At 43.5% G+C, this 20966-nt stretch overlaps 1 protein-coding gene across 1 annotated transcript in view; it reads right to left on the reverse strand.

Moving 5' to 3' along the window:
• SPAST (spastin) overlaps positions 1-20966 on the reverse strand; it is a 90753-nt gene that overhangs the window by 64067 nt on the left and 5720 nt on the right. The window contains exon 2 of the mRNA XM_085888849.1: positions 4885-4968. Coding sequence (XP_085744975.1) covers positions 4885-4968 — 84 coding nt within the window. The remainder of the gene's footprint in view (positions 1-4884; positions 4969-20966) is intronic.

The raw sequence follows: 20966 nt of genomic DNA on the forward strand, positions 1-20966 counted from the left end.
TGAATGTGTGTGATAGTTTAAACCAATAAGATTCGGTGTGCAAATTACTTTAACATGCAAAATAAACACATTTCGAGAAAATCACATTTTTGTGTTTCAGAATGCCATACACATATGTGTAAAACTTAAAATTCACTTGTTAATTGAACAGGATAAATGCATGTTTTTGAAAATATAAATAGTACATATGGATAGAGGAGGCAAAGTTGAAGACAATTCATGCACAATGTAAAAATACACAAAATTTGACCTATTTGACCTTGAAAATGACCTTTAAGGTCACAATCGAGGGTGGCATCCACCTACATTTTCTTCCCCACCCTATGACTGATTGATCTAGGATGGATGCCTGCTATTAACAAAAAATGCACTAGAAATCGTTTTCTGGAAGACTTTTCCATGTTTGGCTGGTGTACTATTAAATATTTTTTACTGTCCAGCATAGATGAGCACCTCAGCTAGTGCCTCCAAAAACCTGAAATAAAGAAAAAAGATTGACATCTCGGGACTATTTTATCACCATGAGCTAGACCCCAACATGTCACCTTTCATGGTAAGAAGGATGCTCACCTCAAGAGGTTATTCTAAAGCATTTGCACTTTCATATGGCTTCCTTTTTGACCTGTATTGATGAATGTCAGGTATGGACAGAGTACAGTGCTATATAATGATGTAAAATAATTTCTGAGTGTGGTTTTGTCCTCGGCAAATTTAGATGTATCCAACTGCTCTCTTCTTCATTCCAAACCCCTCTCAATCCAATGATCCCAGCTCTTTCCCAACCGGAATCCGACACTGAACGCTTCATCAAAAGCCACACTTTAAAACGTGAATATTTTCAGAAGAAAGCATGCTGATGAAACCAAAAGCATGCGGACCATTTTCAATACGAGCTGGGGGCATTCACCAGATATTTATTTAATTGATGTTTCGACCGTTCATGTGAATAAAAGTTACTCGAGTCGTTTTCAAACATCGGTGCTATAGTCTTTAACATTACCGAGCAGTCTAAAGCACTTCCCACAAGAAGACAGATGACAAAACCCTCCAATGCATCACAGATAGTGTTATGCCCTCGACAGAGTGCCTGAGGGGTAAATTGAATTTGGCAGCCAAATCATAACCTTGGTGAAAGGCTTCTAGGCAAAGGTCACGACTTGCATCACTTGAGCAAATGAGGGATATTCCAATGGATTTTCTGCACGAGAAATTGGCCTGTTTCACAATCCAATTTGAACCCATCACTCACGATGTTGGGAATCCCGATGAGAATGCTACATACTGTGTTGATGCGTAGCGTTGTGTCCGAATGTCTTTGTGTTTGAGTATAATAAGACGCTGACATCTCTTGTCTTTGTCCTTTGACTGCAGGCTTCCATTCCAACAATATTGGTGATTTTTACTTATACATGATAACTGTAATCTATTTGCCTCAACATATTTGGGAGAAAAACATAATAGGCCATGAGGATGCAAAAACACTGGAATATTGGGTACAATTGTTTTTGAGACGAAAAAATTCGAAATAGAACCAGAGGGATCAAAACAAGATAATGAGGAGTCGGTGCATGTGTGGGTGAAAAGCAGATTTCAAAAAGAAAAAAAAAAGAGCAAAAAAAAAGAGAGAGAACCTTTGTGTGGAGCAACTGAATATCATTAATTAATGGAAGCAGATTCAGCGATTCTCTGCATCAGCGGGGGAATGGTCAAATTTACATAATTCTCCATCAAAACGAAAATATAGCTCTGGATAAAAGAACGGAAAACATGACGATGATTATTATTATGGGATGATGAAAAATGATGCAAAAAATGCTTTAGCTTTATCAAGTATACTGAGCAGTGCAGGATATGAAGTCTTAGTTTAGTGTTCCTACCACCACTAAGCTTAAATGGATTCATGAGCTCATTACATTGCACATGTTCGGTGCACATGGGGCCTGACCTTGGATACCCGTATCGCAGGCAGTCTACGCTTGCATCACGCTGTTCCAGGCAAAAGAAAACCCAGCAAGCTGACATAAACAGACAGAACCTAAATGTGGGATACGAGTACACACTCCATGGATGTGAGCTGAATAACAAGCATGGCTGCAGTTATATTTAATTAATTGGCAATGCCTTGTAAAATTATTTATAAAGGATCCATCAATGTGATAAAAAAATAAAAAAATTCCCATCTAATTGTGTTTGATTAAAACAGCTTTGACACTATCCGAAAACAAATCGGAATTCCCCGTTCAAAAGGACCACTGCTCTCAGGATTGCTCTGCTTGATGATGACCAATCAGTGGCATAAAGCCAAAATCGAAATAAACAGCACCTTGCATATTTAAAATAGCTTAAACAACAACCTTTTGAGAATCCAGCAACATTTCAGGATGAAATACACTTTTTTTTTAATGGCAAAGATGACTTCAGACATTTAAAAAAAAAAACAAAAAAAAAACAATGAAGGTCAAGTCTACGTCACACATGCCAATAATTAGGATTATATATATATATTCCCATTGATCTCAGGACCATCATGGAGCTTGTACATAAATCGCATGCAGAACAAAGGCATTACGATGCATCAGTACATTTTAGACTGGCAGATAGCGGAGAGATATGCACCGAGCTCCTGAGCAGTCACATCTGGGTTGGAATCTTGGACAAGCTATAAACCATCACCCTGATGTTTCGCAATGTGTGTGCCGTCCCTTAGATGGTTGCTAAACTGGGCATCCTGCTGCCAGCATGAGTTGGTGAATGGCATTAGTTGGTGCACATTAAAGATCCCACGGTGTCCTACGTGAAGAGTAGGTGAGCTATCACCGGCACCATGAACAAATACCAAATCCTGCTCTAAACCTACAATGGGCACTGCATCAGTGGCAGAGATGTACTCCCCAGAAATGATGCAAATCAGCAACTCCCCCCCACTGATGCTTTGAGATTAGTTACCAGGATATTGGTAAACAATGGGAAAATCAAGGCAGATTACAGATTTTGAACCTGATATTTTTTTTTGTATACATTGCTGAGGCTCGTATGAGAGCTAACACACAACGCAAAACAAGGTGGGGGGGGGCAGGAGAGGGAAGGACAAAACGGTGGGGAGCAGAGACATTAGGAGATCTGTGGAAGGGAGAGGGATGGGGTGGGGAACACGGGGAATAGAAGATGGACATTACAGGGACTTTCAAGACCTTACACGACAGGGAACTTTTGGGAAGGAAGGCAGGGAATTTGAAGGAGGTGGGTTTGGGGTGGATTAACGGGGGTAGAAAAGATCATGGTTTTGGATAGGGGAAGATAAGAGGTGGTGGTGAACAGCTGTTTTGAAGACCTGGAGGGAATAATAGGATTGAAGAGTGTGTGAGTTCATTTCAAAGGTGGGGGAAAAGAGGAATGAAAGAGTGAAGGTGAGCAGTGATTCGTGATTTTGGTAGTTTTATCAGAAGGGGGTTGCTAGTGGACCTTGAGCACCCTGGGGAAATATTGGAGGGGGGAGGGGGGAGCATATCGCACACAGAGAAGGGAGGGGTGAGGCCGGAGAGGAGACGGTAGAAGACAGAAAGACCACCGACCTGCCTGCGGTGAGAGAGTGAGAGGCCCAAAGACTCATCCTCACCGCGGAAGATCCTAAATAACTTGGTTTCCACAGCGTGAAGCCAAGAAAGGTGAGAGGCAGGAGCACCAGCCCACAGGGAAGAGCAGTACTCCATCAGGATGCGGACGAAAGCTTTGTATGTGGTCAGGAGCTCAGGTGGGCTGAGGAAGGACTTAGCACGGCGGAGGATTCCCAGTCAGCGACTGGCTTTGGAGGCCAGGTTGGAAATGTGGCTTTCCCAGGAAAGATCATGGCAGATAGTGAGACCCAGAAGCTTGAAATAAAGGACTTCCTCCAGAGGATTGTTGAGAAAGTAGATGGGGTGGGGGGGGGGAGGGTTTCCATTCCAAACGGTCCTTTCGGAGAGACATAGTGAAAGTATGAGATTTGTCAGGATAACAGCATCATGAGCAAAGGGTTTAGATGGGATCACAAATGAGAACAACCTCAGTTGTTGTGATTGTAATCCTATATTTATTGTTTTGCGTGTAATCGATTGGTGTAAAAAAAAAAAATTGTCTTTTTACTGATACATCCAATCTCTGTGCTCACAGCAAATTAATCTTGATGCAAAACTATTTTCTAGCTCTCATTTAAGTTTGAAGGTGAATACTCCTCCATCATATAGCAGTGCCGGATGTTCTCACACTGTTTTATTTTTGATATGTTGTAAGTTCAGGAGAAGATTCACACCCAGAGTCATTCAGAATGATTTCCTGTAACAAGGGTACACAGTGAGGGAACCAACACGAAATGTAGATCAAACCAGGTGGGACAGGTGTATTATCCAATACTGAAGGTCGTTACTGAGTCAGCTGTATTTTTAACGACAATCCAGGATTTGACGTGGCAATTCCCCTCAAATGAACTCAACTTCCTGAATATTTAATACTGCTGCCTTCAGCTGGATATTAACTCACACCTTCTGCTGTCTCATTCAAGGATCCCATTCAATAGGTCACCGCTGAGTGATTTACATCAGTTATTTTACATCAGAAATTTGAATAACTCTGCTACATGGTAACGATCGGGTGCGCTACACGAACAGTTCTTTATAGATTACATTGTTACACATTTCTTCTTCCAATACTTCTTCATCTTACCTGTTATAGAAAGCTCATATAAAAGTTTTCTCATAAACTTCTCTAAAAATGCTCAATGGTATCCAGGAAATGTTTCAGCAATTTGTGCACACGTAAAATATTTCACAACTTATTCATTCATTGTTACAATAATAAATGACAGATCATTGGGAGGACATACTCATTCAAACATTCTGGCATGCTTACCTTCCCCATCAATCTGTACTGCTATCCCCTTCTCCAGCTCTGAAATTCCCTTCTTGTACCAATCCACAGCCTCCTCCTTGCGGCCTGCAGACATTCATAACGATGACATGGCCATCAATAATGTCATTACATCTGGCTGCTGTCTCTTTATTTAATGTCACTGTCATTTTTGTTTTCTGAGTTATTTCCACGATAAATGTTATTACCTTGGCCACCGAAGGTGACGGAGGTTATGCTTTCACCCCTCTCTGTCTGTCTGTCTGTTTGTGTACAGGATCTCAAAAAAGTTGTGGACGGATTCAGACGAAACTTGGTGGACATGTTGGGTGTGTGAAAAGGAAGAATTGATTCAATTTTCGTGAAGACCCGAATCCAGATCTGATTATTTTTTTGAGTGATTCTTCACCAATGAGAGACAGGGCTACACTAATAGATAGCACAATATCTCAAAAAGTTGTGCACGGTTTAGAATGAAACTTGGTGGACAGGTTGGGTGTGTGACCATGACAAATTGATTCGATTTTGGTGAAGATCCGAATCCAGATCTGGATACGACCATTTTTTAATTTTTAAAGTGATTATTCACCATTGAGAGGTAGAGCTAAAAACGATATATTGAATGATATATCAAAAAAAATTTGGGCCCGATATGTTCTCGTGGATCAGGCATTGTGTAGCGGAGGTACGAGCTCGACCGAGTGCCTTTCTCGTTATTTTTTTTCCACTCAATGGAGTTACACTTTGGGCACATTCGTTTATCATTTCTTCGCTCAATATAATTGTCAGAAAAGCAGAAAAAGTAAACTTTAATGCTTTGGAAATTTCACATTTTCTTGTGTAAATATGGAGGAGGAAGCATAGCCATGCTTCAATAAATACACTTGGTTTATAAGAATCGCTAATTTCTTTGAATTTCAAAAATAAATATTTCAAAAATGTATTCGGCCCGATATGTTCTCGAGGATCAGGCATCACGTGGCGGATGTATGCGCTCTACCAAGTGTCCTTCTAGTTCACTCTGAGTTTGATTCCTGGTGGAAAAGGATCTGACTATAAACTATTGCTCCGATGTTTCTCGGAAAGGAGTACGTCTTCCTTTTCGAGAGGGCTTTGGGTCAGCTCCATGGTCTTCTACAATTCATGAGTTGAGTTAAGGATCCCATGTTGCCTTTCAAAAACAGCTGGCCAATGTGTGCTGGTACTGTTGCCAAATTCTGCCTCAGCTCTATCTAGAGATGAGCACCACTGCAATGTAATGCGCACTGGAAGGTCAGGAGGGGAATTGCCTTCAAAGTTCACCCACAATTGTTACGGTTGAGAAACAGACAAACAGATCTCCCCTTAAGCCTAAGATTAACAAAGACATCAACCCACAAAGGTAAATGTGCAAGCTTGCATTTTAAGGATCAGTCTTGGATAAGTATTATTTTTTGGAGAAACACCTTTATTAAAAAAAAACGTGTTTGTTTTTAACATTAGGACAAAGCTCAATGCATGGATTTTAGTCTGAAGAGTAAAGTATGTATATGGTCATGTAAATATTTAAAAAAACATGGTTGTCATTGAGAAAATCCATATTAAAAAACTGAAGGCTCACCAACTCACACTACTGCCCAACAAGGCAGGGCTCAGGTCAGGACCTGAAAAGCTCAGCTCAGGACCAGAAATACTTGGCTCAGGATGAGAAATGCTTAGTTTAGGACCAGAAACGTTTAGCTCAACATGAAAGACTCAGCTCAGACTTTTAAAAGGCTCAGCTCAGTATCTGAAGACCTGATGCAGGACCTTGACCACAAAGTCAGAATACATACAATAAGCTGATGTTTCTGCTTTCAGCCATCATTATCAGAAGGGAATGTAACACTGTGACACTCAGTCGATTCCCAGATTCCCAATAAACTGTCATCCTGTTGCTTTGCCGGCAGGGTGTTGTATCAAAGAATAAGCTTTCCTTAAGACGGAATGTTCTGACAAAACACCATAACCTTTTAAAACTAAACCTGACTGAACTAAACAAACCTACCGTGTGAAAACGACCGAGAGCAATCAGGATCATTTTTTGTCACGGGCCTCCAAAATCAACCAGACATCAAACTTTAAAATGCTACAGACATATAGTTGGGGATAAGTCATCGCACTCTGGTGATACAGCAATAAATCGTTTATCATCGTAGCTTTTACTTCATTTTATTAGCACTTAAATCTATTTATTTACAGCTAATATATATTCTGGCGGTGCTTTGCAAGTCCACATCAAATCTGGATGGAACCAATTGATTTGAATTAAAAGCCATTGAAAGGGTTTGATCAGAAGCCAATAGCACAAGTAATAAAAACAAAACAACATTATAAATGCAAAAAGACGGAGTGATGGTATGCCAAAAAGAATGTAAACAAGGTCGGGACGGTCACAATAAATTATCATGTGAAACCGTCGCTACATCTTTGTTTAAATAATGGTTGTTCCCTGTCCATCCTGACATTCATTTACAATGATAGTGTATGGTGATTGCTTTCATGTGTGAATTTGACCCATGGAATATTAAACCGTTAAACATACACACACACACACACACACCCAAATTGAGAGAGACGCACAGTGTCATTTGCAGGCACAACCATTATTCAAAGAAGGGTGTTTCACATGGCCCGCACACCACCAGCCCCAGGCCCGCCCACACCAGACTGATTGATAGAGATGTTGTCCCACCCACCACTCTTCAACCTTCATTAAAGGTAGGTATGAAGCTATGCCTACTTTATGGAATCCTATCAAGTTGTGAAATTTTGAGCAGTCATGACTTTTCCACTGTAAAATGCAGGATATTTGTCATTAAACGAAGTACTGAGCTTAAACCAATTTGGAGTTAGGCTCTCTGAAAGGAAGAAGAAGAAGAATTACAAATAGCCACGCTTGTAATTCTTCTTCTTCTTCCTTTGCTTGAATGGAAGGTCCCTGGAGTCCCTTTCATTCAAGCTTTTGGGCCGCTCTACCTGCCATGATCTTTCCTGAGAAAGCCGCATTTCCAAACTGGCCTCCAAAGTTAGTCGCCAACCGGGCATCCTACGTCGTGCAGAGTCCTTCCTTGACACACCTGATATCCTAACCACATACAAAGCTTTCATCCGCAGTCTGATGGAGTACTGCTCTCCCCTCTGGGTTGGTGCTCCTGCCTGACACCGAGCTTGGCTTCACGCTGTAGAAACCAAGGCATTTAGAAACATTGGTATCTCCAGCGATGAAGCCAAGTCTTTGGGTCTCTCATTTTCTCACCGCAGGCAGGTTGGTGGTCTTTCTGTCTTCTACCGTCTCCCCTCCGGCCTTGCCCCCCCCCCACCGCTCTGTCTGTGCTCTTTCCCCCCTATAATTCCACAGTGTGTTCAACGTCTGCCAAAAAACCCCTTCTGGTGAAACTGCCAAAATCAAAAATCACTGCTCACCTTCACTCTTTCATGCCTCTTTTTTCCCCACTTCTGGAACAAACTCCCACAATCTCTTCAATCAAAACTCCTCCTTCCAGGTCTTCAAAACAACTGTTCACCACCATCTCATATCTTCCCCCATCTAAAGCCTTGATCTTTTCTGCCCCCGTTAATCCACCCCAAGCCCAACTCCTTAAAATTCCCTGCTTTCCTTCCTGAAAGTCGTTGTCATGTCCATCTTGTTTACTCCGTGTACCCAGCCCCATCCCTCTCCCTTCCACAGTCCTAATTTCTCTGTTCCACACTGTTTTTTCTTTCCCTCTCCCACCCCTCTTGTCTCCTGCTCCCATTGTTATATGTTCTGTGTGTTAGCTCTTCCACAAGCTTCGGCAATGTATACAAAAAAAACCAAAAAACTGTTTCGGGTGTGTCATTTTTGTAGTTCAGCGATGCTGTCCAAACATTTCATGAATATTATTGGATGTGAAATCCTTTGTAGACTAATGGTAGGTGCTTTATTGGGTGGTCGCAAGACTTCTGTTATTCTCAGGTTTTCCGTCTGTCTGTTTGTATGTAATGGACAGATCTGGAAGCCAGAGGAGTCAACTGATTTTGATGAAACTTGACAGGTAGGTTCATACCAGGATCTAGTTGTATGCTTTTGAGCACTGTTGCTATGGACGCCAGCGTTGCCAAGCAACGGGACTTTGAAATTTTTGAAAAAAATCCCAAAAATATTTTGATTTTTTTTTTTTTCGAAAATCAAAAATCGGCTTCCGTGCTTTTATGCGCACTATAATCAACCTCTTTGTCAAAAATTTTCAGCCTGATCCGTCAAAAACTGTATGACTAGTATGCAATTATATAGCGACCACCCATGTCGCCTACCGGCTTGTACAATTACAAGTTTGCATCTTGTTCGATTTTTTGGAGGATTTGTGTTGTATTAAACCTATGGAGTGTCCGTGCCATCCCTACATTAGAGGTTTACCGACTTCCTGATTGTTTGCCGTTTTGGGAGGTTTGGGAGAAGGGGTGGAAGGGATGGGGATTACAGATATATATTTTTTTGGCTGCCAATTTTTTTAAAACAAGTTTTTTTTGTTCTAACAATTTCGGGAGACTTGCAAGCAAATTTGTTGTGACTTTCAGGTGGTTTTGTGGGTTAATAAGATTTTTGTGGTGAACAAGGGTCCTCAATTTAGGCTAACAAGGTTCTTCAATACATGCTCAATACATGTATAGTTACTACCTCCAGATACTACCTGGAGATATACCACCTCACATTAGTGGTTACTGACAATCCTTGTTGTTCGGGAGTAAATACAACACATTTCATGACGAGGATGGTTCTTCAGCATCTCCCGGCCCCCACCACCCTACCTGGGTTCTCCAGGTAAACTGCCATCGTCATGAAATCGCTGGATTTTCAGTTTCAAAAAGTACCTTGCTGCCATCGGACTGGACTGCGGAAGCGTCGTAACCGAACGCAAATGAGCAGTTCTCCACCAATGCCACGGCGTAGAAGTGCAGAAGATTTTTGCACAGCTGACTCTTTACCTGATACCTTTTGCATACATTTTGTATTTTGCAGATACCTCCACATCAAACAACATGGTGAATGCAGTTGAAACCTACTTTTGACCCCCAAAAAAGTGCTGTGAATAAACATTACAAATCTGTCAGGGGAATGGTGAGCAACTGAAACAGTATGCTGCTGCTTTGCGTGAACTTGCAGCTACTTGCAATGTTTGGTCCCTCACAGACAAACTGATAGGAGACCGATTGAATAAGAACATATAGCATAGAAAAATAGTTTTGTGTTGGTTTAGAGCGGCAGGGATGGGGGATGTTGATTTAATGTTGCATGACGTTTTGTTGGGTTGCGGGTTGAGACCATTGGTGGTTATGCATGCAGGGGGGTGGGGGGGGGGGAGTTGGGTAATGATGTGGGGGGAAGGTGTGCTTGAAACCAAAAAAGAGGAAGTATGAGTTTTTAGGGAAGCATTGAAAGGATCTGGGGTGCAAAGTCTTCGGAGATTCTACCAAGGGTGGGAGTTAGTGCAGATTTCTCTACTTCAGCGACAGGTGTTAGTTAACCAGTGGGGTAGGAAGAAGGGGGTTGGGTTTGTGAATACGTTGGTATCCCTGCTTGGTCATAGTGAATGGATGAGGTCGGGAGGCAGGGTGCTCAATCGAAGGGGGGCGGTGAAATTCACGGGGGTTCTCGAGAAATAAATTAGGACGTTTTTAGACGAGTGACTGAGGATGTGCTTGGAGGGTTTGGGCAGCAAGGGATGGTTAATGGAAGGGAAAAGTTCAAAGTGTTTCATATGAATGCCAGGAGCTTAAATGGAAAGATGGAAGAGCTGGAAGCTAGGGTGAATGGCGAGGGCTACAACATCGTTGCTGTGAGATGTATTTTCGTGAGAAATCCAACTTCAGGATGGGAATTCAAGGCTACAGGGTTTATAGGTTTGATAGGAAGGAGAAAAAGGGAGCAAGTGTGGCAACCTGGGTGAAAGACTATTGCATCGAGAGAAAGGCATGAGATTAAAGAGGGAATTCACAGAGAGGATCCTGTGTGGATTGAGATTAGGGATGTATGAACAATAAGATACTCGTGGGATGCTTTTACAGTATATGACTCCTGGTGGGAGGAAAGAGCAGGGAAGAGGGGTAATTGAATAATTTAGAAAGGCATGTGATAAAGGAAGAGTTTTTCTTATGGGGGATTGTCACTTGCCAGGGATATATTGGGTCCAACAACAGGGGAAAGGCAGAGCGAACGAGGATTTTCTATCTCCTGTCCAAGATTGCTTTTTAACCCAGTTGTCAGGAAAGCCCACAAAGGGGAGGGGAAGAGGGTGTGCAGCGTTAAACTTCTTTTTAGGAAATAATCCCACTATGGTGAAGGAGTGGGGCAACTTAGCATAACAATTGTACATTTTGTGAGGAAAGCACCAAATTTGGCACACTAGTAGCCTATCATATTATGAACAGATTTGGATATTGGGCCATCTCAAATTCAGCCGCTGATGGCTGTGGCAGCCATTTTCCACTGCCATCAAAAATTTGAGATAGCCCAATATCCAAATCTTTTCATAATATGATAGGCTACTAGTGTGCCAAATTTGGTGCTTTCCTCACAAAATGCACAATTGTTATGCTATATTTAGCTAAGTTGCCCCACTAAAGGAGGTGGAGGTGGGAGAACATCTGGAATGGTCTTCCTAAAAAGATAGTAGCAGTAGAGGGAGCACATAGGTTTAAATTGGAATTATATATGGTACATTGTTGGTATAGGGGTATGGGGATATTGCCAGGACTTCGAGGTAGCTTGTGTGTGGATGGGTAATAGTTTCTGAGGCTGGTGCACCACAGCTATAGTGGACTTAATGGCCTCCTCCTGCACCAATGCTCCTTGTGTGTATTCCATGTATGTAAGACTTTGATTCCCCACATTATGGAATAACTGCTTATAGAAGATGATGAGCTCACATTGGAGAAGCCTATGATCCTTGCCATCAAGATATAATCAGCTATGATTGATTCAAAGCTGATGAATGAGGCATCTCCTGTTCCCTCAAGCTCAGTTTTAGGGAAGCAACAGGCAGCACAGGCCCAGGCTGCCCAGGTGCAAGGACTTCATGGTCAGACCCAAGTGCCAGCCCTATCAGCATCCAGTTGCTCAACAGCCGATCAAACCATGCTGAAACTGTGGAAGGATGCATTGAGCAAAATCAGTGCCCTGCATGTGGCAAACAGTATAACACCAGATTAGCGAAGAAGCGAGCTTCATCAATTCACCATTTTGATGAACCTAAAGTCAGAGAGATCGTGAAGAGCTACACATCTACACCATCGCTTCTACTCAGCAGACAGGCAACTTCAAGGATTGTGAAGAGCTGGTCATGAGAAAACCAGTCTCACACCTCATTGATGTCGGTGCAAAAGAGTAAATCCTTAACGAAGACCTCCCCCACCAAATTTCCGCAGGGCGCTCAAGGTCCGCCAACAACAACAATCACTGCTCACCTTCACTCTTTCATTCTTCTTTTTCCTGCCTTTGGAATAAACTCCCTCACTCTATTCAATCCCATTCTTCCCTCCAGGCCTTCAAAACAGCTGTTCACCACCACCTCTTATCATCCCCCATCCAAATCCTCAATCTTTTCTACCCCCGATAATCCACCCAAGCCCACCTGATTCAATTCCGTGCTTTCCTTTCTGAAAGTCCCTGTAATGTCCATCTTGTAATGTCCCCATGTTCCCTGCCCCCATCCCTCTCCCTTCCACAGAACTCCTAATGTCTCTGTTCCCCACTGTTTGGTCCTTCCCACTCCACCCCTCTTGTCTCATGCCCCCCTTGCTGTGCATTGTGTGTTCGCTCTCATACGAGCCTCGACAAAGTACACAAAAAAAAAGAAAAAAAAAGACCTATACCGTGAACGCTTCTTACAGGTTCCACTCACATCTGCATTCTCACCATCAAACATATGATGACTTTGTCATTCCTGTTTTAGGAACAATAACAATGCCAGTGAGTTACAAGAGTGTTACACTTGACAACTTTACCTCTCAAGTAGCAAAGGGTAGAAGCCTGATGGGTCTCAACCAGTTTGACAAACTGGTGTTCAAACTTCAAGCCCCAACCAGTGTGCCTATCCAAACGATCGCCTACAATGAAATCAAGCAGCAGTAATCTTAGCCGTTCAGCAGTTGGGGAATATAAAGGGTACTGTCATACCCCTTGTGTGGATCCTTCAGTCTGCCAGTGTATCAAGGCTTGAGACATCTGCCTTTAGCTGTTCCTGATGATGTTTCTGCATAACTAAAGTGCCTTGCATCTGAGAGCATTATCGAGTGCATCGACTCATCTCCTCGGGTTTCCAACTTGGTCATTGCCATGGCACAAGAATGGAGAGTTGAGGCTACGTGTTGATCTCATGTCAGTGAATAAAGCCATTATTCATGACAAATACCCTCTTCCAACCAACGAGGAACTATGTCCTTCATTTCATGGTTCAACTGCTCACAAAGCTGGATATGAGAAGCTACTTTCAGATACCCCTTATGTAGCACAGTCAACATATGACTGCATCTGTGACTCATCATCGGTATGTTCCAACAACGCAGAATGCCATATCGACTGAGTTCTGCCCATAATGTATTTCATAAGATCGTCTCTCATTCTCTCAGGCATCAATGAGACACTCAACGTTCTCGATGACGTCGTCGTCGTCTACAAAATTGACAAAGCAGAACATGATCAGTAGTTGAATACTGTGCTGTTACAACTAGTATAGCATATTCTGACCCTGAATGCGAGAAGTGTACATTTGCAGCATCAGCGATTGACTTCCTCCGGTATAGCGTGGCAACCGCAGGAGTGAAGCCGACGCAAGACAATGTGTCACAGCAATAAGAGCTCTTCCTACTCCATCCAATGCAAAGGAATTCGCATTGTTTCTGGGTACTATAAATGTCTACCTGCGATTTGTTCCCAAATATGCAGAGATCACCGAGTCCCTTGGAAAACTACTGTGCAAAGATGTGGGGTGGCAGTGAACCAGGAAGCAGCAACGAGCGTTTCTCGCCGTGAAGTAAAGAATTGCATCTCACGCGGTTCTCACTCACTTTGATCCAAATGCAACGACATGCGTCAAAATTGATGCCTCGAATACTTCAGTGGGAGCAGTACTTTCACACATCTCAGGCTCTGAATGCTCAATTGCAATCATAACATGCACACTCTGAGACAAAGCAAAAATACTCCACAGGTGGACATGAAGTGTTTGCGTGTATCTAGGCCTGCGGACATTGGCACGTGTATTTGTATGCCAGGAAGCTTACACTACATTTAGTATTTCGTATGCAGCCTGGGACTTCTGGTTGCATTGTTTTCTGGAAGGGCAGCTGTGCTGCTGATGCAGAGTTCCTGGTGCCACCCAGTAAGCTGGTACACTCATTTTGCCAACCTCAGATGGATGACAGGCTGAGTCAATCCCACCTGGTGCTATTCAACAGCAGAACGGGGGCTCAAACTCAAGACCCTAAGATTTTAAGCGAGCCACCTTAACCATTAAGCCAACACCAGATTTTTGTTTACACGACTTCCAGATCATCAAGCTTTAGCCACTATGTTAAGGCCCGGTCACACCTTGACGTTTTAGCCAGCGATGGCAACGTATTAAAATGTATGTAAAACGCTGGCTTACGTTGAACTTTTGATGTTTTTTTTTAAAGATTCGGACGTATTCATAGTGACTTGGTCTTATGTATAACGCATTGGTAATGGACACAGAACGTTTCGTTGTGTTATAGATAACTTATACCAACGAATGCTGAACCTGTTGTCGGCCTACACAACCGATGCCCAACGATAGTCGAACTTAGGCATAGCGCGTTGCACGCATCGCCGACGATGTCGTGACATAGCCTATTAAAAGGCTGACGCACAACAATTCGAATCATAACTGCCGTAGAAATGGAAGTGACAACATCGCGGTCACACCTTGGCGATCTTGCCAGCGTATGCCGACCTAAGAAAAATGTGTCTAAAACGTTGGGGCACGTCAAATACGGTATGAGTAAGTTTGGTATACGTGAGTAGAACGCTAAAGTACGCTATCATACGTCGTAGTAAGTAGAGTATGTCAAGAAATTTTAAACATGTTCAAAATTTTACGACGTACTCGGCGTATGACACACGTTCCGCATGCGATGGGGATAAGTTTTACACACGATATGTGGACGCTTACACACGTCCACAAAGGCTACTTATAAGCTACTCATAAGTCGAAACACATCGCGGTAATGTGTTTTTTACGCGAAACTTATTTCTAACTTATGTTTGACGTGCTTTGAACCAATTCTTTACGTAGTCCCAACACACATCGACGTATGTAGACGTATTCCAATGACGTCTTCCGGTCGACAAAAAAAAAAAAAATTAACGTGTTTCTAGCTTACAACTGCCATATAAAGACGTGTTCCCAGCGGTTTTGGGAATTGGTAGATAAAAATGGTGTTCATAAAAGGGGAACCCAACAGTGTTTTCGAGTCCTTTTTGAGTCGATGTCCATGTCAGCAGTAACAGTATCAGTATCAGTATTAGTATTAGTATTAGTATTAGTAGTAGTTTGTTCATGTTGGCAGTAGTAGGTGAGTGTGAGGGGGAGGGTGTGGGTTATGATGGATCGTCCTTGCGTTTAACGATTTAACGATTTAAATGATAAACTCAACGATTTAAATGGCTGCATCTCCACTATTGAAAGTAGACGCTTGCGCTCAATAATTGGATTTTTTTTACACTCAACGACTTTTAAACGGTACCACTCAACTATTTTCATTGTTTACAATGAACGATTTAAATTGCTGTCACTCGCCTTTGTTTTTTGATGCTGGGGTTTGGAAATTTGAAGCGTTTCTTCTGAACGTGTTAAAACGCTCAAACTCGACTATTTTACATAGACGCTGCCGATGGACAACTGGAATCATAGCCAAGCTCGACATCGAAGTGTGAACATCCTCGTCATGCCGAAGAAAAGTTTGAAGAATGCTGCAAATAAGTGTCCTGGCCGTGGCCGTGGACGCTGACGCAAGGACGATCCATTATACCGACGTCTTTCAGCCTATGAGTAACTTAAAAGTAACGTCTGTCGATGTGTGGCAACGATCGCGTAACGTGCCAACAACACGTTAATCATAGGTTAGAAATAAGTTTCGGGTACGCTAAACATTACCTCGGCGTGTCTCAACTTATGATTAACTTACAAGTAGCATGTGTTGACGTCTGTCAACGATCGCAGACCGTGCATACAACTTGTGGCCAGCGTAGCGGAACGTGTGAGTCATACGCCGGCATACGTCGTGAAATTTCAAGCATGAAAAAATTTGAGGACAACCAAAAAGTACAACGTTTAAAGCCAGCGTACAACGACGTATGGCAGTGTTTTTCAGTGTGCTCTCAATGTTATCAAAACTTACCCATAACGTATTCAACGTGTGCCAGCGTTTTAGAAAAATAATTCAAAAATCGGCATACGTTGGCTAAAACGTCAAGGTGTGACCGGGCCTTTAGCAACATGTGGCTCAAGGCAGAGACCATTATGGATTTATTGATAGTCAGAATGACTCCATCAATATAACTTTGATGTGGAGTATTTAATGGGCAGACAAAGTAGTGAATATGCTTTGCAAAGCGACAATCACAGACAGCAAAACGAGAAAAGCGACAAGTGAGGTAAAGGATTACTTCATAGCAGTTGTCGCGCGAGCAACAGCAAACCTCATGAAGCGGACTGAACTGAAAACTGAGTGAGCAGCTGACGACGTACTTCAAAGGTGTGCCAGTACCTAAAAACTGAATGGCTTTGCAACACAATTGAAAGACTTGTCCCATTTCATGGAGTGCACAATGAGTTAGCGTTGTTTGATGACAACTGTATCACACACAGAACTCGAGCAGTGATCCCGAAAGCACTACAACATTGCATGTTGCATCTGGCCCACGAAGGACATCCGGACAAAAGAGAAGACACCAGCTGAACTCGTGATTGGTCGTTTCTGAATATCCTTCAACAATCATTGTCGTCGAACGAATCGTCATAGCGAAAGCAGAAGAAAGCGCAAAGCGACAAGATAAGTTACTCAGACAAGCGAACATGCTTGAGACCGTGATTCACAGTGGGCGATTGGGTTTGTATAAAATGCACATATCACAAGCACAAGCTCGCATCATCTTTATCGCAAGTACACCGGCAAACTTAGATGATAGCGAGGATTCTTCATTTCCTGATAGGCGATCACGATGGAACTGGATTAACACAGCAACGCAATCATGTAGAACAACGTGTTACACGTTGATCTCAACGTCATTGCAGACGTCCTTGTTACCTACAATATTCTCAGTGTACCTTCCTGAAGATTAATCTTAACTCTAAATATCGTTAGCTTGGTTTACGAATTTTGTAAAATTGAGCAAAGTTTCAAAAATGAAAAAGGGAATTTGGAGTTTGGATTTTTGACTCAAATAAGGATTCAGTACATGCATACATATTGTTACAAATTCTGGCCCGCCCGGCGTGCGATCGGCCACGTAACTCCAATCGCAACCGCGTCGCCCACCGGACGGACAATTCAGTCGTGACCCTCCTGGAACTACCGCCAGGAGCCAGTCACAGGTGGGGGTTTAACCTCACCACGATCGTGCCAATTGCCCACCGGCGCAGGATAGGGTTGCTCGCCAAATTCGACCTACCCAAGTACCTGCGCGAGTCATCGACCGGGCAATCGTACCTCGCCGCAGGTCGGCCCAGGACACGAACCGCTCAAGCGGTCCGTTCCATACTACAGTGATAACCAAGCGGTGTTATCGCCGACCTCGACGGATCAGATTCTCTTCTTTACCCTGGTGTTCAAAACCCACTACTAATTTATTCCACGATTCAAGATGGCACTTTCAATTGGGAAAGAGACGACGAACGGGATACATTTCACACAAGGACATTTATTGCAAAGCACATATTGCACACACAACACAAGCAAGGAATCATGCAATAGACAAGAAAAGCATTACGACCGAATACGAGCAATGTGCAGTCACTGACACAGGTCTAACTTATAGGGACACGGCACCACAGCAGTCATACAAAACAAAAGGAAAGACCCCCTCATAGGCAAGGGGGTAGACGGGGTTCGTAAACCTTTATGGTCATGGGCCGTGGGTGACCGAATAGGCCCGCGAGACCGTGCTGGTTACCTGCCCCCTCGAGGGGCGACGGTCGGCGAGCACTCTCCGGCACTCTCCTCTCGTGCGCGCCTCGACCCGGGACCACTGCTCGCAACCCTCACGACTTGGCGCCCAGAGGGAGAGACGAGCCTTCGACGATCCAGAGCCCGACGAGTCCAAACACGACGTCCCAGGCAGGAGAGAGTAAGAATCCAACGCGATGATCCAGGCAGGAGAGAGGAGGAATCCAACGTGATGATCCAGGCAGGAGAGAGGAGGAATCCAACCCGATGATCCAGGCAGGAGAGAGAGAGAGAGAGAGAGAGAGAGAGAGAGAGAGAGAGAGAGAGAGAGAGAGAGAGAGAGAGAGAGAGAGAGAGAGAGAGAGAGAGAGAGAGAGAGAGAGAGAGAGAGAGAGAGAGAGAGAGAGAGAGAGAGAGAGAGAGAGAGAGAGAGAGAGAGAGAGAGAGAGAGAGAGAGAGAGAGAGAGAGAGAGAGAGAGAGAGAGAGAGAGCTCAAACACGACGTCCACTAAGAGGGCGAGCCTGCGCGCAGTCCGCCCTATATCGCGCGGGGCTCCGCCCCTTCGCTCCACCCCCTTTTTGGCTCTGCCTCTCCTCTAGCCCTTTCGAGAAGCTCCTCGAAAAGGGGCGTTCCCTCCTCACGGCCGCCTCACACCCCGTATCCACCAATCGCCAGCGAGCTCTCGTAGCCTCTCCCGTCAGCCCCGGCGCCGCAAAAAAGGCGGGAAAACTCGCGCGCTGTTGTAGGCTTTTCACGGGGCCTTCGTTTGAAGTCTTCGAACGGTCCAAAATAATGATAGAACAGAAAAACGGCTATCTCAAAGAGTCGCAGTCCGATGAATCACACAAATTCCCTTTATACAACGGTGGGGAACTATCTGCACATAAACTTAGCGTCATAACTGATCTAAGGACCCTTTATGGTGTATTGCGAATTTCCACAGCGGTAACACTATAATGTTTTACTAATGTTTATTTTAAGCAAATGTTGCAGCTTATAAAAGGGTGTAAATGTTGTGTTTGTCAGCCTACATGGTCAGTCAATGCAGAGGGCTCTGTCCCGTGGTGATGTAAGAACCGTTTGAGTGAAGGAAGCCATCTTGGAATAAAAGGAACACATGCGGCTGAAGATTGTCTCTGAGATTCCTTATTGTTGAGTAAATACAAGAGAATCCACAGAAGCTTCAGGTTTCCCAGGCACTTTCAGCAGGTGACAAAAGTGAGGTGAAGATTCTGTCACAATGTTTTGACTTTATTAAGAACTCACAAATACCACCAGTCGGTTCACTAATGAGAATACGAAGAGAGGGAAGGGGGAGAAAAAGAGGATAAGGGGGGTGATGGAGGGGGGGGGGGGGGGATAGAGAGAGAAGGAAGGGTTGGGGGAGAGAGAGAAAGGGAAGGGAGAGGGGAAGAGAGGAGTGGTGGTGGAGGGAAGAGTGAGGAGGGTGAGAGAGGTGGAGAGAGGAAGAGAAGAGAGAAAGGAGAGAGAGAGGGGGGAGAGAGAGTGAGGAGGGGTGGGGGAGTGAGGAGGGGTGGGGGAGTGAGGAAGGGTGGGGGAGTGAGGAGGGGGAGTGAGGAAGGGGAGGAGCTAAGAATGGGGAGAGTGAGGAAGAAGGGGTGGGGAAAATAATTCCTCACCAAACATTGTGGTACGTTCTGGGAGGGGAGGAGGATGGGCAAGAGAGGAGGGAAGGGGAAGTGGGGAGGAGGTTTGGGAGGAGGTAAGCATAAGGGGAAGGGTTCTCAACTTGTGTTTGGTAGTGGGACTTGTGGAGAAGGGGATTGGGGGGGGGGTAGTGCAGTATTGGATGAAATGCAGTACGTTATGTTAATCGTTCTCTCAATTTGATGTTTAACTTTATTGATTTTGCCCTCGTAACTGAGGATTTCCCCACAGAGAACCTTGCCATGGTCACTACGCCCACTGCTCGTGTCGCAGGAGCCTTCGTGGTGATCTCGCAGCTGAACTTGTCCCGCTGCCAGACTTGTCCCACTGCTGAATTACTTCCAGCACCAAAGGTGTTGGAGGGTGTGCTTTCACGCCGTCTGTCAGTTTGTTTGTTTGTGTGCAGATCTCACAAAGTTGTGGACGGATTCAGATGAAATTAGGTGGGCAGGTTTTGTGTGACAAGGACAAATTGATTAGATTTTGATGAAGATCTGGTTACAGATCCAAACACTCAAATTTTTAAAAATGATTCTTCACCATTGAGAAATAGGGCCAAAAACAATATATAACACAACATCTCAAACAGTTGTGGATGGATTTGGATGAAACTTGGTGGACAGGTTGAGTTTGTGACAAGAACAAATTGTTTCAATTTTGGTGTAGATCCAAATCCATATCCGGATATGAGAATTTTTTTATTTTCAAAGTGATTCTTCACCATTGAGAGATAGGGTTAAAAACGATATATCAAAAATTTATTGGATCCGATATGTTCTGCTGGATCAGGCATTGTGTGGTGAGGTTATGCACTCCACCGAGTGCCTTTCTAACTGTTTTTGTTCCACTCAATAGTTATACTTTGGGCACATTCGTTAATCATTTCTTCACTCAATATAATTGTCTGAACAGAAGAAAATGTGAACTTTCATGCTTTGGAAATTTCACATTTTCTTGTGTAAATATATAGAGAAGGAGGGAGCATAGCCATGCTTCAAGTAAATACGCTTCCTTATAAGAATCACAAACAACTTTAAATTTCCAGATTTCACTCCAGATTGACACTTATTTCATCCACAAGCTCCGATCCTCAAATGCAAAGATGGATTTCCGTTATACACTTTAATTAATCCCTGAGAGTCTACAGTGGGGAATAGCATCATATCTATAAATTACTAAAACTCTCATCTTGTATATATGTACGTATGTATGTATGTATGTATGTATGTAT

Source organism: Eptatretus burgeri, chromosome 7, assembly GCF_056783735.1.
Source record: "Eptatretus burgeri isolate ZD-2024b chromosome 7, Ebu_testis_v1, whole genome shotgun sequence".
Taxonomy (NCBI): domain Eukaryota; kingdom Metazoa; phylum Chordata; class Myxini; order Myxiniformes; family Myxinidae; genus Eptatretus; species Eptatretus burgeri.